This window comes from Clarias gariepinus, chromosome 22, assembly GCF_024256425.1.
Source record: "Clarias gariepinus isolate MV-2021 ecotype Netherlands chromosome 22, CGAR_prim_01v2, whole genome shotgun sequence".
Lineage (NCBI taxonomy): Eukaryota > Metazoa > Chordata > Actinopteri > Siluriformes > Clariidae > Clarias > Clarias gariepinus.
The window spans coordinates 3,799,731-3,826,715 of record NC_071121.1 but is presented as its reverse complement, the minus strand read 5'-3'; the positions used below and the strand labels follow the sequence as shown (position 1 = coordinate 3,826,715).

The 26,985-nt window shown below is 38.0% G+C and overlaps 1 protein-coding gene across 2 annotated transcripts in view; it reads left to right on the top strand.

Annotated features, from left to right (window-relative positions):
• The first annotated feature begins 5,419 nt into the window (after positions 1-5,419).
• The window catches only part of frmd4bb (FERM domain containing 4Bb), a 43,090-nt gene continuing 21,524 nt past the window's right edge, over positions 5,420-26,985 (top strand). For both annotated transcript variants that reach the window (XM_053482200.1, XM_053482199.1), the window contains exons 1-10: positions 5,420-5,493; positions 19,568-19,633; positions 20,030-20,124; positions 20,322-20,414; positions 21,973-22,057; positions 23,616-23,672; positions 23,755-23,777; positions 23,876-23,959; positions 25,300-25,365; positions 25,679-25,736. In XM_053482200.1, coding sequence (XP_053338175.1) covers positions 19,568-19,633; positions 20,030-20,124; positions 20,322-20,414; positions 21,973-22,057; positions 23,616-23,672; positions 23,755-23,777; positions 23,876-23,959; positions 25,300-25,365; positions 25,679-25,736 — 627 coding nt within the window. In that variant the 5' untranslated portion in view covers positions 5,420-5,493. The remainder of the gene's footprint in view (positions 5,494-19,567; positions 19,634-20,029; positions 20,125-20,321; positions 20,415-21,972; positions 22,058-23,615; positions 23,673-23,754; positions 23,778-23,875; positions 23,960-25,299; positions 25,366-25,678; positions 25,737-26,985) is intronic.

Sequence of the window (26,985 nt, the reverse complement as noted above, 5' to 3'; positions counted from 1 at the left end):
TAATAACTAACAAAAACTTTTTATCCAACAAACCCATATTAAAAAAAAAAAATAAAAAAAATCTCTTTTTCTAAGAGTTTCCTAAGTACCAAGTAGAAAAAAGGTGAACTGCCTAAACAGTTTACAAAAGAAAATAATCAGCAATAAGTTGAAGTTTATACAACAAACATACTGTACTAGTTAATATAGTTAGGCTATAAGAAATTAGATTTATTTTAATGATTTATTAAATAATCAAGGGTTCTTAGCTTTCAAAATATATGCTCTGCATGGAATTTCTGACAGTTCTTTGTTGTATGGTTGTACATACAACACATACAAACATACAAACCACAAGAATCACCTGACTGAATTCTGAATGAGGAAGCAGGAGCATGAAACTGCTGCATGGAGAACCCCAGCTGGGAAAGCTTTATTTTAAATCATTCGGTTAAGAGAAAATTTATTGTGCCTCTATCACTTAAAGACACAATGACCTGTTCTACTTCAAGACTCATTCAGCTGTTCTACACCCACATTTTCTACTTAAGACACAGCAACCTGTTCTGCCTGAGAACAATTGTACTTCAAGACTCATCCAGCTGTTTTACTGAAAGACAAACCAAGCTGTTCTACTTAAAGGCTTACCCAGATGTTCCACTTAGAGACACACCCTAGCTGTTCCATTTAGTGACACACCCAGCTGTTCTACTTAAAGACACACCCTACCTGGAGTTTCTTTATTAAATCAGTAGAACAGCTGTGGGTGTCCTTGAGCAGAACAGCTGAATGTAGCTGGCTGTTCTACTTCAAGACACACCCACGTGTTCTACATAACCCTTCGAACTCAGAGCATTTTGTGTTTTATCATTATTATTGGAAAAGACTTCCTACAAGTCTACCTGAGTTTTCAATAACTACCTGGACTCCATATTAACATCAATTAACATCAGCTATTATAGCTGAACTGCCTCCCACCCTACACACTGTATAAATGCAGATCATTTACTGCTTTCTGTTTCACCCAAATGAGGATGGGTTCCCTGTTGAGTCTGGTTCCTCTCAAGGTTTCTTCCTATTACCATCTCAGGGAGTTTTTCCTTGCCACTGTCGCCCTCGGCTTGTTCACCAGGGACTAATTGACCATTTTGATTCATACAAATTCACATTTCATACAAACTTAAATAATTCTTTTGACTGTGTAAAGCTGCTTTGCGGCAATGAAAATTGCTAAAAGCGCTATACAAATAAAATTGAATTGAATTGAATTGAATTATTATTATTATTATTATACGGTTGTAAGGTGCCCTGCGATGGATTGGCACCTTGTCCAAGGTGTACCCCGCCTCGTGCCCTAAGTCTCCTGGGATAGGCTCCAGGCTCCCCCAACCCTGAATACAGGATAAAGCAGTATAGAGTGAGTAAGTGAGTGAGGTTGTAAGGATATATACTGTACAGGCTTCAGGATTGCACAATATCTAATATAAGTGTCTTATGTTCTTTTTTCAGCATAACCTAGGCAATGTAATTAAATAAATTTCATTTTATCTTAAGCATTGGTGCATGCAATGTAAAGGAACTGAAGAAAAAGGGTACGATGCAAACAGCTTGTCCTGCTGTGTTGTGTTGTACAGGATGAGCTGATATGATTTTTTGTAGGTTTTTTTGCATGTTGTGCAAGATTTAGTGAAGACATAGCACCATGGGTCCCAATAATGTTAACAAGGATGGTAGCAGGAAGAAAAGGCAGCCGCTTTCAGCACTGTATATCTGTAAATATGAGAGTCTCAGGGACAAAGCACATACAAAAGTGAAAGCCTTACAAAATAGCACTGGTGCCAAGAGCAAACATAAATTAAGGTCAAGTTTAATGTCTACGTATTTATTTTATATTTTACTTCATTTACTGTATATGTGTTTTTTCTAAATGTTTTTATTTTTCCAAAACATGATTATAGTGTTGAAAATTTATAATATTGGTAATATTATTGGGTGGCTGGAACGGATTATCTGCATTTATATTATTTCCTATGGGAAAACACATTTCGCAATACAAAATTTTTGGCTTAAGGAATCTCCTCTGGAACTGATCAAATTCTAATGCAGTGGTATTATTGTACTTACATGCTTGGATTATTTGACTTCACAATTTACACACTAAAGTCAACAGTGTATCCATGGCATGAGTCTGCCAACACCAAAAGCTTTACTCCCCATTTTGTGGGTAGGTTTTTTATATTCTGGATGAACCCATTTTTGGCCTTTGTGGCCACCATCCACTCGTCTATAGCCAACTCTCTCCTTGGATGGTATGATGATTTGCAGGCTGCACACATCTCATGCAAGAGTGGCTGGACATGAAACATTCTGTCACGCCCGAGTGTGCCTTTCTTCCCATCATTCTGCTGGTCCCGCTCTGGCTCACTCACATGGAGGTTCCACATCAATGACTAGAAAAGGGTCAGAGTCATGATGGATGCAGGAAAAGGCACACTCATAATGCTGTCCCGCCTCCTGGATGTTTGGCAGCTTCACCAGCAAAGTATATCACCAGTCCCACAAACTGATGAAAATCTTCTACATTCACTGCTTGTATGGTTAAAAAAGCTGTCTTGTCAATGGTGTCTGGGTCGTCCTCCGTTTCCCAATTTCCCATTTTTGGCAATTGGATGCTGAAACGAGATGGTCGACCGCTTGTTGTCCCTCTCCTTAGCTTTAGTGACATCAGTGGAATCCAAACCTTTTATTTTCCATCAATAAAAAACAGCATGCTTGTTTACGTTTGCATTTAGTCATTTGGCAGAGATTTTATCCGAAGCGACTTACAAGCCACGAACAACCAAGCTTCAGTACCACAGTTCTACATTTATTTCTCCCCCCAAGTGATCATCATTAGTTATTATAAAACATTACAAGACACTTAAACCAAAATGTCTCTCTCTCCATACTATGAACTCTTTTGTCCTGCTTACCCTAGATGCTCAGCACTGTATTCCTGTGAATATGGTGAATTGCTTACAATCAAATCTTATATAAAATATAAAACACAGTAACCAATTAGGGACAAATCACATACAAATGTGAAAGCCTTTCAAAAATGCACTGCAAATCCAAAAACACAAAGGTCAAAGCATATGCAAAATTTAAAATGCTGCAAAAGGTATTTTTTTATTTTAATGGTTATGTTTTTGAATGTGTCTTGTTGCTAAGGAGCTACCCTAACAAAACAAACAACATTACAGCAAGCACACATTACAAAACACACTACAAGAAGCGTGCATGCATACTAGTAATGGGTCGTTCCTGAACGATTTATTCTTTTTGAACAAGGCTTTAATGTGACTCGAGTCATTTCAGGGAGTGATTAGTTTGTTTTCCACTGGGCGCGCATGCACAAAGCATCGCAAAACCTCTGTAGGTTATGTATAGAAAAAAGAAATGAGTAGTTATCTCTCGAGTCTTGGTCCGAATCGTCCGTGTCTATGAGAGTCGCGTGGCAAAAGAACGAACGAATCGGACCAGAAGATATGAGAGGTGAGCTGCTCATTCTGTTATAATGTTATGTGTGCTGTTATGCACCATAATATGTCCTTAGCTGCACTGTAATTTTTTAATTACTGGAATTATAACCAACATTTGTGTATGTACACGTGCTGGGGGTCTGTTTATTGAAAAGGCAACATTTTATTTTATTTCTGATCAAAAGAACTAAATGAACTTAATCACTTTAAAAAAGATCATTAATTTTGATGAGCAAGATTCAAAGAACCAAGTCACTAAAATGATCCAAACTTCCCATCACTGATGCATACATACATACATGGGTTTCACATTGCCTTGCTGTAGAGCAGTCTTGAGGATGCCCAAGCATTGCGCACTCACCACTGGCTCCACAAAACCTACCCCCCCTCCCCACCCCTTCAAAACAAAATGTGGTTTACACATATTTTTAATCAATTTATCAAATTGCTAACACATAAATAACAATATTATAAACAAACCTACTACATCGGTTGGGATGCAATGACCTTTTTTTCTCTGAATATGCCTGATGAACGTGGAGGACTTCTTTTGGTTTATACAACCCTTCCTGGGTTGTTTTTATAATCATCCCTTTTTCTATTTCCAAAAAAAAGAAAATTAATAATAATTTACAAAAAAAGTAAGATCTGGTCCAAACAAGTTGTCTAGCATCACAATATTCTCTATGGCACAAGATTGCGCAATAGCTTCTCCGGTCTATGCACCACGTCAAGGTGCACACAGGCTGAGAAATATCGTATGTGATTATGTTATTTCTCTGCCTGTGTGAACTTAAAGTTGGTGCAGTTGTTTTTAATGACTTTAAATAATAATAATATAATAAAATAATAATGTGCACATTTTGAGTGTTTTACATCATTGATAATGTCACTTTTGACACACCCACACGTTTTACCTAAAGACTCACCCACCTGTATTCATAAAGACACACCCACTCTTTTTAAGACACATTGTTCCTTAAGACACACCCAGCCATTTCACTAAAGACACACCCACCCATTTTTCTTAAGACACACCCACCAGGTTTTACTTAAAGATACACCTAGCAATTCTAGCTAAAAAACACAAGTAACGGTTTTACCTAAATATACACCCAGATTCAGTTTGACTGAAGGACACACCCACCTTTTTTACTTAAGACACAGCCACTTACTTTACTTAAAGACCCTCGTACTGTACTGTTCTAATTAATGACAGGCCTACTTGACCTAGTCCTATTCAAAGACCTACCCATATCTCTCACTTAAAATCACATCCTCATCTTCCCTTTAAAGACACACCCACCAGTCTGCAGACAGACTCGCCTCAATTTCTCTCTCTTTGTCTCTTGCCCCCGTCTCTCTCTCTCTCTCTTTCTCTCTCTCTCTCTCCTATTCAGTGATACATGTAATTAAAGTCTCCAGCCCCGCCAGTCTCTGTCTCCCTTCATGCCCCCTCCCTATCTTGTTCATTCTCTCCTCTCTTATTCATCATGTGCTATCAATGAAAAGTGTCCGGACACACACTGCACCTCTCTCTCTCTCTCTCTCCTCCCCCTCTCTTTATCTGTCTGTATTTCTTTTTCAGTCTTGCTCTTCCTTTTTTCTTTTCTATTTCTTTCCAATACCTGCAATAATCTGTCTGTCTGTGTATCTGTCTGTCCAGCCCTGTATTTCTCATCCATGTCTTTCTTTGTCTCTCCTTATCTCTGTCCATACCCCTTCCCCCTCTTTTCATCCCTTCTTCATCAGCAATGTGCTACCAGTGAGTAATTATAGTGTACAGTCTGAGAGCGCTTTCCTCTCTCTCTCTCTCTCTCTCTCTTTCTCTCTCTCTCTCTTTGTCATCGGGGAGGAGAAGGAGGCTGGAGGCGGGGTGTGATCTCGCGCGCTCTCTCTCTCTCTCTCTCCATCTCTCTCCCCAGATGGAGGGATGCAGGCTTCCTCCACCGTGAAGAAGCTGCAGGAATAAACGGAAACGCCCAGAAGCAAGGTAAAAAATTAATTGTTATTTAACTGAAGCTCTTTAATGATTTAATGAATTAATCTGTGTAAAATGATGATGATAATCTCATTAGTCCGGGGCGTGACCGCCTTTTGTCTGTGCTTCATGATAAGCATTCAAGCTGTACAGGTGGAGCCGGAGGCTGATTAGCCTGTTCACACTGTACACTGATTAGATATTTATTTAAAACCAATATTGTAAAAAATATATATAATATAACCATATACACAGTTTGCATTAAAATTAATAACATTTTCATTTTATACTTAGCCTGTAAAGCTAACAGACTGGACAGGAAGTCTGAGTTAATGTTAACTTAAATAATGTGTCTAGTAAGGAATTTAAGTAGGAATTTATCAAATATATATTTATTTTTCATATTATTATATTAATCTATAGTTGTTTTTATGCATATTAAGTATTTGCTAACCTGCCATATTGTTTAACACAAAATAGAAAGTAATGTTGAATTAATTAATCATTTGCAATTTACACTGATATGCATATACCAATTAGCCTTCATATTAATATAAAGCATTATATACACAGTTCGTGATACAATATTGGTTGATTTGATACACTTTTAACCTAGCACAGTAAAATTTATACATGTAATGTCAATAATAACAAAATAAAAAGCATAGTAGTAGACAATATTGTCGTTGAATATTTGTTTGGGAATTTTTTTTTTATAAATATTCAAAAAATTATTGATTTAAGGAGTAATAATGGATATCCGGATTGGATATGTATTAATGTAATTTTTAAATGTACAGTATATACCAGACATTACATCACCACAGATACATAAGTATTACATTAGCTACATTTTATTTCATGATCTAATTTATCAATAACATAAATATTTTATCAGGCTGCATATACAAAAATACACACATACACAATATCAATTTTATGTCAGAGGTAATTACTAGATAATGATAGGGACATTATTATCCCAGCGTAGGCTGTTTGGTAATATTTCAGTACAATGTCAAAATGTAATATGCACCCTGAGTTGTGATTCTAGTCATTATACAACATGTGGTGGAGTAAGACACATTAAAAATGTACAGTACACCTTTTACGTACAGTACATTTAATGTTTGGTGATAATCCAGTTGTAATAATGCAATTTACTTAAGAAAAAAAAACAAATAAAAAGAACAAGTAATGCTTAGAATATGGGTTAGATAATGTATTAATATTTAAGTAAGTAATGCGTAAATAGGCTGTTGCTCTGTGCGGTTCGATTCCCGCCTTTGTGTGCGTTGTGTTTGCATGTTTTCCCTGTGCTTAATGGGTTTCCTCTGAGTACTCCGGTTTCCTCCCACAGTCCAAAGACCTTTAGGTTAGGCTAATAGTGGTTCCATTACTAATTGATGTTAAAGCAGTTAAATATATAGAACCAGCAGACACAGGAAATAACTTTAACACAGTTCCTTAGCACCTGCTTCCTGTCCTGATTTCCCTGTTGCTATGGAAGATAATTAGTCTCACTTGTTGCTTGTTAACCCTAACTAGTTTGTCTGTTAAACTCCTATACCCGCTTCGTCCCCTTTGAACCCTAGACATACTGCCCTAGATGGATGGATGGATAGAATTTTTGATTTTTCAGAGAAAGGTTCACTAAAAGTCTTCTTATGAATGTAAAAGCTAAAGTCAGCATGGCGGATTAGTGGTTAGCACTGTTGCCTTGCATCTTCATAGTCCAGGTTTGATTACCACCTCGTGGTCTATGTGCATGGAGTTTGCTTGTTCTTCCCATGCTTGTTGGTTTTCCTCCAGGTACTCCAGTTTCCTCCCACTGTCCCAAAACATGCAGATTAGGCCAACTGGTGTCCCCAATGGAAATGGGAATGGGAAAGCAAAACCTAATCCAGCAAATACTGTCTAGTGAGTAAGAACCAACTGAATGAAGCTAATCTAGTGAGTGAGAAAATAACCTTGATCTTTCAAAGCAAGTCTAAAGTAAACGCTAGTCCATGGTGAAATCTAATCTATCAAGTGTAAGACACTGTAAGCAAGTAAGAATTAGCCTAGAGAGTGAAAACTAGCTGAGTGACTATAAACTAAACAGGAAAGTAAAAAACTATAGCAAGTAAAAGCTAATATACTAAATAAAACACAGCAGAAGCATATAGTGTAAAATAAAACCTACCTGGTTTACTGAATAAAATATAGCTCAGCAAAGCTAGTGTGTATGCTAGCATAGAAAGTGAAAACAAGCTAAAGGAATCAAAGCTAGCCTAGCATGTGAAAGCTAGCCAGATAGTGAAAGGTAGTCTAGTGTGAAACCAAGCTTAGAGAGTGAATACTAACGTAATGAGTGAAAGCTAATCTAGAGAATGAAAGCTAGCCTAGTTTTTTTTAAGCTAGCCAAGAGAGTGAAAGAAAGTGTAGAGAGTCTTGTGTGTTAAAACTAGCCTATAGTGTAAAAGCTAGCATGGACAGTGAAAACTAGCATAGTGTATTAAAGCTAGCCTCTAGAATGAAAAAAGCAAGTCTAAAAAGTAAAATCTAGTCTAATCTGCAAAAGCAATTCTGGTGTGTTAAAGGTAGAGTGTGTTGAACTTGAGTAGGATGTGGAAGCTAACCTGGAGAGTGAAAGCTAGCATAGTGTATTGAAGCTAGCCTATGTGTGCATGCTAGCCTAGCATGTGATTACTGCCTCAATGCCCAAAATCTAGTTTAAACAATGACAGCCACTAATAGTATATGGAGTAAAATAGTGAAAGCAACCCTAGCAAGTAATAACGAGTCTAGAGAGTGGAAGGTTGTCTAGTGAGTGAAAGCTAGTCTACCTAGAAAGTATGATGCCTAATGGTCATTTACACGCTACAGGCAATTTGGAAACATCAATTGACCTAATCTACATGTCTTTGGGAGGAAACCCAACAAGCACAGGGGGGAACATGCACACAGACCATAAGGCAGGAATCGAACCTAAACCCTAGAGGTGTGAGGTGACAGTGCTAACCACTACGCCATCATGTGACCGAAAGCTACTCTAGCCTGTAAAACTAATCTAAAAAGAGCCTAGACTGTAAAAGAAAATCTAGTGCGACCTAGCCTAGCAAAAAGAAGCAAAATGTGAAAGAGATATTAAAATAAACTAAAATAACGTGCATAATTAGCTGTGTTAAGTCTATATTTTGGTTACGGTTCTTTTATGAGTCTTTTATGAGTTTTCTCTCTTTTTTTTATTAAATTGCTGATTTGTTTTAAAAAAAAATTATTAAAAACCTTTGTAACTTTAGAAATATTTCTAATGATTTACACTCGATTCTCTGAAACTTAAACGCTTCCAGTTCTTTTCACAGACAATTTAAGATAACTATAAATTTTATTACTATTACTGTTTTCTGGTTATAGAAATGAACAGGCTGTGAACTTTCAGCCTGTCCCTGTCTGAGCTTTTGCTGTTAGAGAAAGGAGATCAGTGGCTTAGGAAGGCCATTTGCATCTCCTATTTGTATACCAGGTGTTTAGTAGATGCTCACACTTAGAGAACGCAGAATTTGTTTTCTCAGGATTTACATCACTAAAGTCCGGAAATGCAAAGCATTTTACTTGTGTGCATGTGTGTGTGTATGTGTGTGCATGTGTGTGTGTATGTGTGTGTGTGTCGTGTGGGTGGGTGGGTGTTGTGTAGGATACTGATGTCCTGTTGGTGCTTAACAGAGCCAGCTGCTGTGAAATATAAATATCTTGGCTGAAACAGACTAGGATAATGTGTTCTCTGTGTAAGATTATATGATAAGGAATTTCTAGTGATAGAAACGTAATTAAAGACAATACTACCATTCTGCTGGTATTTGTTTCTGTCCGTTAGCATGCTTTGTTAATGTTTTACCAGTGCTATTCTTGTGTTGCTAGCTGTCTCGTGAGTTTGCCGTCATCCGTTGTAGCACTTACTAACATTGGGAGATTTTAATCAGACATTTATGACATAAGCAGTACTTTGTTGCAGGTTGTCTTTGGCTTCAATGTTTACTGATATCCACAAAAAATAAAGACTAAATGCATTAAATGTTTGTTTTCAATTTAGGGTGGCATGTAGTGGTTAGCGATGTCACCATGCACCTCCAGATCCTGGTTCAATTCCCACCTTGGGTGTTTGTGCATGGAGTTTGCATGTTCTTCCTGTGCTTGGTGGGTTTTCTCCCACAGTCTCAAGACATGCAAGTTAGGTTAATAGGCATTCCCAAATTGTCTGTACTGTGTGAATGAGTATGTGTGTACCTTGTGATGGATTGGCACCCCGTCCAGATTGTACCCTGCCTATACAGGATAAACCGATATAGACGATGATGATAGAGTGTTTAAAGTTATGTGTCATTTACATTCTCTATTCTCTGGATTTCTACCAGAATTATTTGTTCTTTGTTTCGAACTTGTCATCACTTTTCTGTCTGGTGTGCATACCAGGGATCTGGTGGCTCCAGATTCTACACATAAAAGAAACACATGCAAACGCCAGTTTCTCTATCGGTCTACCTGTATTTGATTTGCCAATTTTTTAAGAAGCAATCCGAGCAGATATCCATCACTCAGTGATAAAAGTATGCTATCAATACCTGCTTTCATGCCAGTATTTATCAAATAAAATATGCACCAGACCTCACCACATATCTGTCAGTCAAGAGATAAGAGCTGTTCTTTCCTGCTCACTCCTGAAGAGATCTCATTCACTCCAGGGCTTATTAAACTCTTTGGACATGCATGCAATATTTCCCTACAAACATAAAAATAAAAAAATATATATGGACGTGTTAGTAATTTACCTCACCGTGAACCTGACCAGGATGTAATATTACACAAGATTGAGGATTGAAGAATTTTAAATGCATTGTTTCATTTGTAAGGTACATATCGAACCACCTGCTTCTGAGAATTTATGTTTTGACAAACGGGATCAAAAAACAGACTCTGAACAATTCCCCTCCAGGCCAGCAGATGTCACAAACATGTGGTTTAATAGCAAGTATAATGTATAAAGTGTTAATGCACTTTAGATCTGTTTGAAACCCCACGGTTTTCTCTGATTTTCCCCTTGCTTTAGTTGGACATTACATTAAGCTGATGTATGAACCCAGTTCCGATTGGCTGAGAGCAGTAGAGATGGCTACACATAAAGGAGTGCACTGACAGAGACAGTATCAGGTGTTAGTCAATAAAAGGGAACAGTCTAATGCACAACACATCTTATAAGAAGGTTATAAGATATACTACAGTTACACTCTATCTGCAGAAACTGTGCATTATAACATGTGTGCTGATTGCATTTAGTGTACATAATCATTTTTTCTCATTTCCTCTCTGATCATATTGTCTGGATGTCTGTCCCACCAACTGTCTGTCTGTCTGTCTGTCAGTCTGGGGGAGGTTAACATGATAACATAACATGAAAAGCACACTAAATCATTCTTTACTGAACATTCTCTCCGTGCTTGGTGGGTTTCCTCCGGGTACTCCGGTTTCCTCCCACAGTCCAAAGACATGCAGATTAGGCTAATTAGCGTTCCCAGATTGCCTGCAGTGTATGAATGAGACTGTGAGTATATGTGTGTGCCCTGTGATGGATTGGCACCCTGTACCCCGCCTCATACCCTACAGTAAGTCTCCTGGGTTTCGGCTCCACCTCTCCATGACCCTGTGTACAGGATAAAGCGCTATAGACGATGAGTGACAGTGAGAGTGAATTGTTTTGGCCCTAAAGGGCTAAAACAATACAGGATGTACAGCCTCATCGCCCTACACCACTAATAAGTGAGCATTTTATATTCTACCTAAATTATACAGCGTAAAAGGTTTAGCAAAAATGTACAATTTACAAACTGCACCGAGGCATGTGCATCCACACAGGAAATTATCTCCATTATACAGCCAGGTTCATTTGTGTCCACTACCAAAATTGATGTCATCAGTTTTCACAATGAATGACCTGTTTAATGTTTTCTATTTTATTTTATTGCTAATTTCATTACTATAACTTCAGTCAGAGTTTATGTTTTATGCAGGTTGATCACAATATGCTGCCTCTATGCTTTCCACCTGCTCTGTCTCCATGCCTGAGTGAGTGTGTGTGTGTGTGGAGGGATGTACAGTACTCTATTGGCTGGGTTCTGTATTGTTATCGATCCTTTTTTATTTTACTTGTGTTTGCACATTTCACACTCGTGTCCTATATATGCTAGAAGGGTATAATTCCACTATTTAACACTGTTTAACATTAAATATACCTTCTTTCATAATCGCATAATTCAATAGTTTGTATTATATTCTATTGATAATAAAATAACTAGACTGAGGCTTTTACAATTTATAAATGGCGTCACATTCGCTCATTATTTACAATATCTGTTTATTATAAGGAAGAGGAGTTAAATTCCAAAAAGTCCTCTACTAGACATTTAGTGCACTACATAGGGTGTGACAAACATTGGTATATGTATATAATTATACAGCAGGATGTGCTAAATTGTACTCCAGCCAGAGCTAGAGAGCTTCAGAACTAAGAGAAGAGCCTGCTGCTGTACTGGTTCTCTACCTGTATAAGTTCCACACCTGATGGGTAATTTTTTGCCTCCTGAACTAAAATTATCTAGTTTTTTTTTAGGTAAGCACAATTGGAGGCAGGACCTTCAGTGGAATTAGTTATGATGATTCAGGGGCAAGAACAGCTGCTTTATTGGTTACAGCGACACCGGGGATGGAATGGCCGGCTAATTAGTAATGGTGATGTTAAGCAGAAACCGCTGTTTGTTTGGTCCCAGTGACTTCAGGGGGCGGGGACTGCTGGTGTAAATGGTTATGGTAATATCAGGGCTGGGAACAGTTGTTTGATAGGTTCAGTGACATTGGGGAAAGAATTGCGTTGGAGACGTTGGACTTGCGTTGGACTATTAATCTGAAGGTCTACGGGTTTAAACTCCACCACCACCAAGCCACCACTTACTGTACAAGTCCCTTAGCCATCAACTGAGATGATGGCATCTACAAAATGGCATAAGTTTAAATGTAGAGGCATTAAACAATCTTAACTGTTTAGTTACAGTGACATTCGGCTGGACTGCTATTTGCTTACAGGATTAAGGTGTGGAATTTGCACTTTAATTAACTGATGGTAATTGTAGTGTTTGATTGGTTAAAGTGACACTGGGACTGCTCTTTAGTTACGCTGGGGTGGTAATTGTGGTGTATTGCCAGGTTTATGAGCATCCAACGAATACCAAAGACAACTAAGGCATCTCAAAGATAAAAGCAGGTTATGTTGAATAGTCAAAAAGAAGTCATCATCATTATCACTCTAGCTCCAGTGGAGCACCTCTTAAGACTGTAGGGCAGCCTTGCAGGTGCTATGGCGTCTAAAATAGATGCATTCCTCCATTGTGGTCAATTTTGCACAGCCGTAGTCAAGTCACCCATGGTGAGCCAAATGCATTTCACTTCTTCGTCGACCTGGTTAACCTAGGTCTTTTTGGGTGCTGTTTGCTACACCTTCCAATCGGATAGTCGGCGTCTTTGGGGCAAGTGGTTGGGCATCTGTGATGGGTCCATTCTCTCCACATAGCCCAACCATCTTAGCTGTGATTGACTTGTTCAATGGTCTCCTGCGGATGGCATCTCTGTTGAATGGTCTTATTGTGCCAGCAGCCAAGAAGGGTGAGGCCCAGGAGGCATCTCATGTGGAATGTTTCCAGGGTTTGGTAGTTTCTGGCCAGTAGGGTCCACGTCTCAGGTGCATAGAGCGTGATCGGGATGATGGCAGCATTGAAAACTCTCATTTTAGTCTTGAGGTTAACATTTCCGCCTTTTCCAGAGGCTGGCACAGACCGAATGGTCACTACCAATTCTGGCCACGCCCAGTATCTATAGTATTTAAAGTATCTCACAAATAACACAAGGTTATGCTTAACAATTAAAACCTGAAATATATGCACATGTCCCAGTCCAAGTTTAAAATAAACCCATTTGAAATCCACATAAGTGAGAGAGAAACTGACAGGGAGACAATCAGTTATGCACCTTTTAATAATCTGTATGTACAGCTTATTTAACCAAGAGCATAAATTAAGCACTCTGTGCTCTCAATTAATTAATATGTGCTCTCAGATTATTAATTCGTGGATTGCTACTCGGTCGACCAAGCAGAGTTTTTGTACTGTAGATTGCATCAACATGATGCATACTTACATTTATTTGGGCTAAAACTTGAGTCTGCATATCGTTATGATCGTATTGGAATTCAGAAACTGAGATCAGTTTGTTTGTGGTACCGATGAGAACAAGAAGCATATCTGGTTAAAATGGCATTGAGAGAAGGAATTGATGGCTACAATAACAATAGAGGCATAAAAATGAGGGCTAATTGATTATGGCTGCTGTAGGGACAAGAGCTGCTGCTTGATTGATTACCGCAACACTGGGGGCAGAAATATCAATCTACATGGTCATGATGGTTTTAGACAGCAGGGAAGTGAAGTCCGATTGTTTAATGTGGCAATGAAAACAAAGTCCTTGGGCTGATTGTTAAAGCTGGCATTGGGAATGGGAATGACTTGGAAAAGACTGCTTAATTGGTTACATTAGTCTCGGTGATCCTGGGAGTGGATAGACTAAATGGTATTTCAGTTCAGAGTGGAATTTGCTATGAGAACATTAATTTTAATCGGTTATTGTAGAGTTGGGATGAAATCTGCCATTTGATTGCTTGCAGGGAAAATCAAGTCATGCCAGGTCAAGAGTATCTTTATTTTCATCACAGCCATGTAGCATATGCAGGACACAGCAAGATGGAATAATGTTCCTCCTGGACCCAAGGTGCATGAAACATGTAGGACATTCACAGTGCTGAGAGGACATAACTAAAATGCAGGGAGGAAAGGGAACAGTTAGGTTGAGTACACAAAGGAGGAGGTAGAGCATAAATACTTCTCCTACACATGGGGTGGAAACTGTGGTCCAGTTGGACGATAATGGAAATAAAGGTCAGAAACTGGAATCTGATTGGCTACAGTGGGAGAAAAATACAGTCCAAATGGATAGAGTGGAATTGCGGACAGGACTGCGGTCCTGAATCGTATTGAGGTGGAGTTCTTGTGTTTATTGATGTAATGATAACTGCTCCTGATGGTTATTTGTGTTTAATTACATCTAAGGTGACTGATCAATAGAAGTAAATCAGCTCGGCAGCCCTGGAGTCTCTGCATTCGGCATTTTATCTTCCCAGCCTCGCGCGTTAAGACGAGCAGAAATGAAGATATAGGATATGATCAGGATGCTTTATACAAGGTTGCTCAGACAACTAAATTATGAATCTCTCTCTCTTTCTCTCTCTCTCTCTTTCTTTCTTTCACTCTCTCTCTCAAACAAAACAATGGATCTGCCTCTATTAATAGTAAGATTAGTCAGCGATATGATGAAACACACGTCTTGTCGGCTGACTCGGGTTTCTGAACATGATTCAGCATTTAATAGAAACAAGAAGTTCATGAATAATAAGATCAAATGTTTCTATCCTGGTGGGTGTACTTTCTTCAAGCATGACCCCGCCCCTATGCACAGAGCATGACGATTGCTTTAATTAGGATGAAATGTTCTGCAATTAGATGAGATGCAAGTCTCATCTAATTTTAAACCAACGTGCCTTACTGACTCACTTTATGTTGCTTTTTTTCCCCCATTGTTCCAGAAGATTGACCTTTGCAGCCATTAGTCTCGGTGTAATGTGTATATCTTATCCACATTCCTGAGACCAATTTTCATAAATTATTCATGGCTGTGTGTGTAACAGAGATAACAGAAACTGAGCACTGTTACTTAAAGATCTGTCCTTTAGATTGCATCATAGCATCACAGTGAGCACAAATCTCTCTCTTTTACTGCAGTTTGAGAATTGATGAAACTTACATCAACTATATTGGATTAACTTCAGAGCAATTAGAATTTCAGATCTAAAGCTATAAAAGATGGATAGACTGTATGGCCAAAAGTTTGCAGACAACTTTCCATGATGGCTATACAGTATGTGTTTGTTAAACATCCCATTCCAGATTTAGACATAATAAACTCTACTCTTCTTGGAAGACTTTTCACGAGATTTTGAGGATTTTCCTTGAAGAGCACTCGTGAGGTCCGGCACTGATGTTGGGTAGGAGATTTCAGTTCCAAAAAATAGGGTGGTGTGATGCAGCCTGACACAAAGCATGGTAACTGCTACAAAACACTTCCAACATATATATATCATATCTAGTATAGTAACTCTTCTTCTTTAGGTGTTAATAATACGTATCATGTAAGGAATGAAAGAGGGTGGGTCAAGTTTTATCCAGTGGGGATTTTACAAGATTTAATTCCAATCAAGTCGTTCAGATCAGGTGTGGTCTATCACCTCTCTAAAATAAGAAGTGTTTTATTCGCCTTCTATCACAAAAATGTGCCAGTGTTTTTCTTTCATTAATCAAATGGAAACATAGTACTTCAGCGATGGCACATTTTCTTAGTGGTTAGCATTGTCGCCTTGCACCTCCAGGGTCTGGGTTTGATTCCCGCCTCTGTGTACATGGAGTTTGCATGTTCTCCCCGTGCTTGGTGGGTTTCTTGCGGGTGCTCCAGTTTCCTCCCACTGTCCAAAGACATGCAGATTAGGCAGATTGGGCTAGTTGGCGTTCCCAATTGTCCTGCCTGTAGTGTGTGAATGAGTGTGTGTGTGGCCTGTGATAGACTGGCACCCTGTCCAGGGTGTACCCCACCTCATGCCCTAAGTCTTCTGGAGTAGGCTCCAGGCCTCCCACGACTCTGTATACAGGATAAAGTGACTATGTAGACGATGAGTAAGTAAGTGAGTGAGTGAGTGAGTGAGTAGTATGTTAGCTGGAGACTCATTCCAGGAATGTCTTAAAAATCTTGTTAAACACATTTTTGTTCTGTTTTGTTTCATTTGTCCATTCATTTATGAGTTGTAGACTGGAGGCGGTGTAGACTGATTGGTGTTTCAAATTGTATATAGTGTGTGTGTGTGTGTGTGTGGTGGGATGGCACCCCATCTGGAATATACTACCTCTTGTAGCCAAAATTATCAGGGATAAGGATTCAGACCCCCTGTGATCCACAGGATATTCGATTTAATTCAATTCAGTTTTATTTATATAGCGCTTTCAACAATGCTCATTGTCGCAACGCAGCAGAGTCCCTAATGAGCAAGGCAAGGGCGACGGTGGGAAGGGAAAAAAAACTGAGATGACGATAGAAAGAGGAGGAACTGCCTGCATCAGATGAGTTCAAGACCAAGGTTCTTCTTGGTCAAGTGGAACCGTCTCCAGTCATCACACACATCTCAAGCAGAGCACAAGGGGCCTTCAGGAGACGAGATCTCCAACCCGGAGCGGGGCACCAGGATCCAGGATGTGTCAGTCAGGTCCAGAGGGAAGGAAGAGAGGGTCTGGATCACTGGCAGCTTGAAAGAGACAGAGCGAGTGAGAGAGAACATTTAGTTCAATGTTCTAACAGTCACATAACGTTTAGGGTCAATGTATATTTTGTGCAGAGTGCAAGCAGGGATCTGTGATATAGACAATGGACTGATGGATGAAAGGAATTCTTCAATCTGCTCTTTTGCTGGCATTTGTAAGAAATCTTGTACGTCATATGCATATTGTGCAGCACAGAAATGTCATGTCATATCACCACCCCTGCTATGACTCCTGCTCAGTCGTACCTTATTTATGGAGAACCTGCTGTTTTACACTGAGATCCAGTGCGTAGCTGTAGGAGAAATCTTTATATATCAAACTGAGTCTTCTTTTATTAACATTGAAACAGAATGTTCAGTCTGCAGCATTCAGATGCACACACGTGCCACTTCTAACGCAGTGATAATAAAGCATGAAGCCAGATGGTTTTAGCAGAAGTTTTATAAAACGCTTTTAGAGACACACATCAGCTTTTTAAAGCTCAGTGTGGACACGTGGACGGTTCACAGAGGACTTTGTGGTGCGGTCCAGCCTGTTTTTGGAATCATGAAGTGGCAGAGAGAGAGAGTGTGTGTGTGTGTGTGTGTGTGTGTCCACAAACCACAGGCTTTTCTTCCAAAATCCTTCAAGCCTTCCCACTCACAAGAGGTTTGCACTCACACTCATACACACACACACACACACGCACACTACCAGTCTTTGTGCCTCTTTCATGCTAGTGTGTTGCTGTGTAAAGCTTAACCTTGATGCTAATTAGCACAACGTACCAAACAAACTAAATGACAGTTTTGGCTGAAGCGCAGCGTTTTGCCGTGACATTCTGAAGGTTTTTAGTTTTTTTGGGTTCATGTGAAAAGCATGGCGTCGACGTTAGTAAAGGACGTGGAGACTCTGTTTCTCCGTAGCGGCCGTTTCCTTCTGGACATTTTGCTCTGGCTGATGAGAAAATGCTACATCCGGATGATGATGTCGTGCTCGCACACTTGCTCTTACCTGCATCAGGTGTATCAGGTACAGCCGGTGTTTTTAACATGATAAAAAAGAATGGGGCGGAACATGTAAAGAACATTTACTGTATAGTTTTATGACTTATAGATGTAAGCGTTTCAGCAGTTGGTCATCTTAAAGGAGCATTTTAGCTGAGTGTTCCAATCCTATTCTAGCCAATTAGTCAACCTTTGATATCAGAAGTTTAGTTCTTAATTATGAACCAGAGGTATAAGACTAATGTACAATGCAAAAAAAAAAATAGGGAGATGTTCTTAAATCTAGCAAAACCTATTTATACAGTAATTTCTTAATTCATTTCTTAATTAAGTACAAGATTAGATATAAATAGAAAATTAGTAACTACGAAATATGAAATTATTAATCTTATTTCTTATCAAATGTTTCTAAAATCCGAAGCGAAATTCCGTGTTCAAATGATTTATTCATTGTTCTGGTTTATTTAGTTTTTTTTGTTTGTTTGTTTGTTTGTTTGTTTGTTTTTAACTTGATAAAACTAGCAAATTTATCTGGCAATAGAACAAGAAACCTTTTTATTTTAGGAAATTGATGAGAAATTAAAATAGTAATCTGATATTCGTTTTGTTCCAATCATTTAAAAAAATGATTTATGAATTTAACAATAATCAAGATATTTTTACATGCTAAAATATACAATAATTTTGTTGTAGCGTAACTAGCAAGGAAGTCATACATGCCAGTTTAGCCGCGCTTGTGGTTTCTTTTGTGACACAGTATGACACACTGAATAAAAATGGACAAAATGACCTAACATACTAGAAAAAAACAACCTTAAAGGCAAACACTTTCTACCTCTATATAAACAGGACGTCCTTTCAATAAAACAAAAAAATCTCTATAATGTACAGTTTCATTCAATTCTGTCCAACCAGTTTTGCGTGACGCTGTGACAAAATCTGTCTGGACAGAAAAGTTTCTGAGACTGGTTTCAGGTCCTCCTACAAATAAAACATAAAGATAACATTAAAAGCGTGAGTTCTGACCAATGTACAGACAAAACCTTTCTTCCATTTATATGGATAAGTGTTGATCGGTCAAGTTTTTTGTGAGGAATTCTTTCATTGGCATTTATGGAAGATGGAAGGAGTCTCCAGTGTCAGTGAGTTATGTTGTGAAAAAGGGATGCATGGGAAAGTCTTTAGGATGTCATATTTTTTGTGGTTATTTAATAACATAAGAATGTGAGGAAATGAGGGTTTATATGTAGATGTTATATTCTGAACAATCCACAACAATACATGTCACCCTACATAGATTTTTTATGATATATTCATTTCATTTTCTTAGACACAAACGTGCCTCGAGGGCACACCATCACATTTTTAGCACCTATAGGGCACATGGGTGGATATAAAATTTTCTAGCACCTAAGGCGGCCTATAGTATAGGGAACTCAATCACATTTTTAGACACCTAGGGGGCAGCAACTTAACTTACATTGAATATATCAGGTTGTGAAGTGTCGGCACCCTTTTTCATTTGAGTTTAAAGACTGTCTATGAATCTTGAATATTATATTATTGATCTTATTTAAAGCTTTCTTTTTTCTTCAACAGATGACAGAGGGACGTATGTGCCAAGTTCAGCTTCTGGACAACAGAAAACTGGAGCTGCTGGTTCAGGTGAGATTTAACTCTATACATTAAAATAATACACTAAATTGGTACACTAAAAGAAACAAAACTCTAAGCTAGAAGTGTAAAGTGTAAATATACCATTTAATAGTCATATTTATAAGAGCAAAACAATGAACCGCATAATTAAACAAGTGCACTCGCATCTATAAAGCACTCACTGAGGCTTATTTAGAGATTTAATGGGAAAGAAATATTTCTCGATACTGTACTTTACAACAATTCACTTGCAACCTAGCCCCGCCCACCTGCACATCAGCAGGAGTCCTGAACAAAGTCAATTTCCAGCATGATCTATTTCGTTAATAGTTAACATCTGTAACTGTGAAATGATGCAAAAAACTAATTCTAAAACTTACAGAAGTCGTTTTTGTTTGTCCATAGCCGAAGTTGTTGTCCCGTGAACTTCTGGATTTAGTGTCGTCTCACTTCAATTTGAAAGAAAAAGAGTACTTCGGGTTCACCTTCATTGATGACACGTAAGTAACCACTGAAACATACCTACAAATCATAAAACTAATCTGTGTGTGAGACAGGTGGGCTATAAATACGCAATTACTTTTAAATGGTGGTAGTAGAAACCAAACCTGGAACTAAATCAAACCTTTGCCATGATAAAACCACCTACAACCCACACATCAGTCAGATTTCCCACACAACTTTGCTTTTCTCCTAGTGGTCAGAGTAGATGGCTGCAGTTGGACCGCAGAGTATTGGAGCATGACTTTTCCAAGAAGACTGGACCCATCGCCCTCAACTTCCTGGTTAGGTCCGTACTAATTAACTTAATTATAACTGATCAATTATTATATCAGTGCTGATATCTGTGTTAAATTATGGAGTCTGATTAGTCAGAAGGTAGGGGTAGTTTAGTGGTTAAGGCATTGGACTACAGTTCGGAAGATCCCGGGTTCAAACCCCACAACCACCAAGTTGCCACTGTTGGGCCCTTGAGCAAGGTCCTTAACCCTCAGATGTGTAATGAGATAAAAAAAGTTGCTCTGGATAAGAGTGTCTGGCTAAATGTACTGTAAGTTATCTTTTTTATAGTATCTAAAATTTATAGGGGCAGTATAGCTACAGTTTAAACACAGAATTTGTACAGTGGATACTGAAGATATTTTAAAACCTATGGAATAATTAAAAGTCTTGGAAATGTGCTGTTATAGCAAAATAATCAAGAAACTATAGCATATATAACTCTATAACTATAATAAGCAGAGAAACTGTTACCACTGTTAAGTTGATTACAGTTGTAGTGTCAGTCAATTATAATATTTTATTTAATAAAGAATAATAATATTGGCTTTTAAAGTCAAACCGAGATTTGTGATTTCCGGTGAATGAAGGCTTAAAACACAATGAAAGGTGGGTTAGGGTTAGGGTTAGTCTGGTCAAGTTGGCTCTAAACCCTTTGCAGTCATTTCCCGTGAACATTCAGCAAGCAGAACACCTGATCCATGAAAATCGACAGCTAACTTGTTGCCAACTTGCTGAAGGGACGCATCCATCTGTGTAAACCTTGCACACAATCATTCACCAACACCACTTGCACATTACAGGAACTCGGCTGGGAGTTATTGCCACACCCCCCATACAGTCCTGACCTCGCTCCAAGCTATTTCCGCATGTTTGGGCCAATAAAGGAGTTCCTGGAAGGCCAGCATTTCAGACAGGCAGGCAGTCTCATCATAACTCTGGTTTACTGAGAAAACTTTTTACTTTCTACTTCATACTTTTAACCTTGATGATATCCAAGCACTAGTTTTTACACTCAGAACTGTGTTGTTATTCTGCACAATCAAAAGTCCCGCATTGACTTGAACACTCCTCATACTTTTCATTAGTTTATAATTACATTATATTTCCAGTATATTTAAAAATAATGTTGACAAATGTCTACAAAATAAGTTATAATGTTACAAAGCACTGACACTGGAGACTCCTTACATGAAAGCCTAAAGAAACGTATCATTGCAGAGCACAATTATCAATGGAAAACTAATTGACACCATCTGACCAATCAGAATCAAGCCTTCAACTGTGCTGTGATGTAAGAAAAAAAAGTTAAGTGCTATGTTTTAAATAATAGAATCTTTTATAATAAACTTCAGTGTATACAGCTCCTGTTGGCACAAACAGAGTTTTTGAGCCGTCATCACTGATGAATAATCTGACATTTGGAAAATTCCGCTGCTCTTTAAAAGTCCACTCCATGATCGTGTTTCTGAAAGCGCTGACCTCAGCACGCCTTTCCTCATCGCGCCTCTCCTCATCGCTTTATTGCTTTTTAATGAAATGTGAACGTGCCATTTTCTGCCTCACAGGTTTTACATTGAGACCATTTCTCTGCTGAAAGAGCACACGACGGTCGAGCTGTTCTTCCTCAACGCTAAGGCCGGCATCTATAACGTATGTTCCTAAAAACTCTGTCTCTTCCCAAACATCTGCAGTTTATCAATAACGCAAAAACCAGATTTTTTTTACAGGCATGGTTTCTGTTGAATCTGTTTTACGTCAGCTACAGAAATGCATGCAATATTTATAGAGTGATATTTTTTTACTGAAATCAGGGTGGACACAGTCTGCCTGAGGGGCAAGGGAGCAACAAAACAGCACTCTACTTTACTCAATGGACTAAGAAAAGGATCGGAATAAACAGTGGCATCTGGATGGCATTAACTTCATTTTATTCTGCTATTGGGGCACCCCAAAGGGGCACATTTCCTCACATTTCTAATGTATTTTATCTTATTTTCTCACATTTAGGGGAGCCTACAGGGCACTCTACTTTATCTCACTTTCTCATATGCATGGGTGTGTTTAGGATACTTCATCATATTTTCAAATACACAGAGGGTCATTTCCTTACATACTCACACGTAAAAGTGGCTATAGGGCACTTTTTCATATTTTTTAGCAACTAGATGCACCTTAAAATTAAAATTTTCACATAAAATTTTCACACGATTGCATGTAGGGAAGTCAAAAGGGCACTCCATCACATTTTCCAGCACCTATATGGCATTTCATCATACTTTCTGACATATATGAGTGCTTTTTGAATAATTTATTAATTTTTTAGTGCATAGAAGGGTGCACCAACTTATTTTCTTACATGCTCAAATGTAAAAAAGACTCTACAGTAGGATATAATAATAATATAATATAGGTCTTATAAATAAGACTATTTTCTAGCACCTAGATGGCACTTAGATGAAGAAAAACCTTCAGGACACTCTAGCATATTGTCTAGCACCTATAGGGCACCTCATCTAAATTTCTCACATGCAAGAGAACATATCAGCCGTTAAATCACGTTTTTAAACACCTAAAGTGTAACATTTTCTAGCCCATATGGGGCACTTCCTCTCATTTTCCTACTAGTATCAGTGCCTGGAGGGCACTTTATCACTTTTTCTAGCACCTATAGTGTATTTAATCCCATTTTCCCACATGTTTGTGCCAAAATCTTCTAGCATTTATTGAACACAATCTCATTTTCATATATGTCAACATATAGGGAATCCTTTAGGGCACTCCATCACATTTTACTATTATTTCCTATAGGGTGCTTGCATCTTGTTTCCTCACATCTATGGGCACCACAGTTTCTCACCTTATGGCATTACAGTATGGTTTTTCATAAATAATGAAAACCTAGAGGGCACTGCTTTATGTGTTGAGGTATCCTTGAAGGCCCAACATCTAATTTTTTCACAAGTAGGGGAGAGAAGACGGCTCTATTTTATATTTTATATATCATTCTGCTACCCTAGAGAGCACTGTCAATGTAACTTAAATAATTCTTAAATAAATGGTATAATTTTGTAAACAAAAGCTCTATTTAGTATGTAATGTGTAGATTTTTTTTATCTAAGAGGTGCACCTGCTGAGCATAATAATGATGATAATGATCATCATGATGCAACGTCTTGGTGTCTGAAACGCATCGTGTTTAAACCCGCAGGGTGACATTGAGGTGGAGAGTGAACTGGTTTTTAAATTGGCTGCTCATGCTCTGCAGGTATGAAAAAAACACAGACTTTTTTTATTTCTCCAGCCTTTTTCATTAGCACTAAATAAAAATAAAATTTTTAATTTCACAGGAAGCTAAAGGAGATTACACAAGGTACGAAAAATAATCCAGCATTTAGTTTTGCGTTATTGCTTGTTGTGCCATTTCAGTGCCTTACTGTTGATTACTTCACTGTTATTGTGTGATTTCAGTGATGAGGCCACCCGAGAGGATTTAAAGAAACTCCCAACTCTGCCAACGAAAGTGCTGAAGGAGCACCCGTCTCTGGCATACTGGTACGAAGACGGCATCGCAGCCCATAATCCTGTAATAACGTTAAACATTACGTCAAATAAATAAAGACATAAACTACAGAGCCTGCACTCGTAATGTTCCTAAAAGCAGTTTCATCTGTCACAAATGAATTAAAAGCCGCCTATTTATAATACGTTATCACTATACAGGGGGTATAAATGATGGAACTATAAAAACAGTTTGCTCCTGATATTCTATTAGTTCTATGATTAAAGTATTGGCACCCATACCTTCACTAGTCTGTTTGTACTGTCAGCTATTATTTGTACTTTGAGTTTGTGAATAATCATCTCGACTAAACCAAGATGAAAGTATTGGCACCCCTGCTTACAATGCTGTCTTGTACTTATTTAATGCCTGTCCTCTACTTATTTAAAGTATTGGCACCCTTGGCTTTTACAGTCAGACTGTTTTCTGTCTGACAAAGTTTGCACCTGAGATTCACTGATTTTTAACAAAATAAAGTATTGGCACCTCTTTTTTCAAAGAAATGTTTTGTCATATTAGCACCGTCAGAGTTTGTCAGTGCTTGATATCCTCTTTGTTGTTTAAGTAGAAAATTCACCGCAATTATTATAGGCATCACCTTGCTATGTCAATAATGTTCAATTTTAGACCAAAACTGACAAACAATAAAGCAAACAAAATTAAAAGAAGGTAAAGAAAAAAGAAAGAAAGAAATAGAAAAACAAATTCTTAGGATAGATACAGATTTGTCACAAAAATCCTTTTATTTATGTGATAAATAGTAATGTTTTATTCATAACATATTTATTTATAAAATCTTTATAACAGCCCAGTAAGGTTCCAACACTTTAGGTACTCCAGAGTTTAGTAATAATTTTTAATAATAGTTATTCCAGAGTTACATGTTCAAGCCAGTATAATAAATGACTTTAAACTGTTATAAATTACATATGTAACTTGTTGTCATTCTCTCTATCACTTATAATTGTTTATCATTTTTATAATTATTGATATCATTATTATTATTATTATTATTATTATTTTAAGGTACGTCTGCTTTTCATGTTCGCTTTATAAAGAAAATAAATTCTTCTGTTTCCATTGCTTGTCCTGTAGCAGCATGATGATGTACTGGTTGGCAGTTTATATATTGTTTAACCACAGCCTTAAGGTAGATCTCGGAAATCTCTGTCTTGGTGAGTGAAGATGAATAAAAGAATGTTTCTGCTGACGTACTTCAGAAGAAAGGTGTGTTTGCGTGTCAGAGAGAGAAGGAAAGGAGGGATACATTTCTTTGCAGTCTGAGTACACCTGTCTGTTGGTAATCTGTCCTAATGTCTGTGTCTCTGTGCAGTGAAGAGAGAGTGATTGAGCAGTATAAGCTGCTGAAGGGTGTGTCGAGAGGACAGGCCATCGTACAGTAAGCGCCCACACACACACACAATGATTAAAGTTTTTTTCAACACTAGTGTCGTGAAATTTTCTGTTTTTATCACTTAATGCTCCTGTAATTTAGCCTTGTGTACAAAATCATAAGCAAACTGTAACTTTTTAAGAAAATTACTGTATATGTTAGTATGAATTTAAAATCCTGAACTCAGTAAATTTGCTACAAAGAACCCAAAACAAAGTGTATGCGATGATAATCATGTGAAATTTTCTCTATGGTTAAATGAGTAAAGGCACACAGTTGTTGGTCGTGTGTTCAGACTCTCGGATGCTGTGTGTTCCAGGTATTTAACGCTGGTCGAGTCGCTGCCTACATACGGAGTCCACTATTATGAAGTGAAGGTAATAAACACAGTCAGACAAAAAAGGGTGTGTTTATAAACATAAAGATGTGGTTAAAAAAAACAGAACTGGTCTGGAAAACTATTAGGACACTAAATTGCTGTACTGTACAGTATATATAGCTACTATAAAGTAAGTTGGTGGTAGATGCCACGTTGGCGAATATGCCATATCCAGTTATTCGCTAGATGGTGCCACTAATCTATTTGTTAACTCCCTCCAAGTGGACTTGGTTAGTTAAGTGGTTTGTCTCTAAGAAATAGTGGAAATTACATGCAAAAGTCTACTTTACACATTTTTTATGATGGATAGCAAGCCGTGTAAGCAATTGCACAGATTTATACAAGGTTTTTGTTTAAATGCTTTTTTAAACAAGCCTTATTAATGTTTACGTTTGTATTGGTTATGAAAGTCATTATGCCTGTGGTTTGTTCTGTAGATGCCGGAGATATCTTATTTTGGGTCATTTTTGGGCACTAAACTTCACCTAGGCCTAACTCTAACCTGAAACCCTACAAATTAACCCTAATATTTGGCTGCAGCATGCTAGAGTTAAACATTCTACCACTTTATTTGGATCAAGTACATTTACACTTGAGGATGCACGATGCTGTGTGGCCTCGCACCTCCAGGGTCAGGGTGCGATTTCCCCCCCCTCAGGTCTGTGTGCATAGATGTTCTTCCATGCTTGATGGGTATCCTCCAGGTACTCAGGTTTCCTCCCACAGTCCAAAGACATGCAGATGCTAATTATCATTCCCGAATTGCCCGTAGTGAGTGAATGTCAATCGGGTGTCGAGCTGGCAACCCGACCAATGAACAATGCCAGATGGCATGTGGATGGACCAAAACCATTTACAATTACATACTGTATATTTGTAAATTGAATAGTTATTATCAATATTTATAATTATAACATTTTGTAACAGCATCATTTAATAATCTAAATATATTTTTTGTGTTTATTTGAACAAAAAGAAATTGGCTGAAGCTGATCAAAGTGGAAAACCTCAGAAGAATAAAATGTTTAAAATTACCACAAGCTTAAGTGTGGCATCTTTCCCCTACATTATCAGGGAGTTTCGGTTTGGTCCATTCAATGACTGAAACCTTCAAATGACATTATGTGGTTAGGTATATAAATGCCCAGACTTGTGTGAAACCAAATTTGGTATGTGTAGTATGCTATTCTTTTGAGTGATTTTCGTATTTTTTTTGCATAGCTGCGGCATCTTCCACAACTTACCTA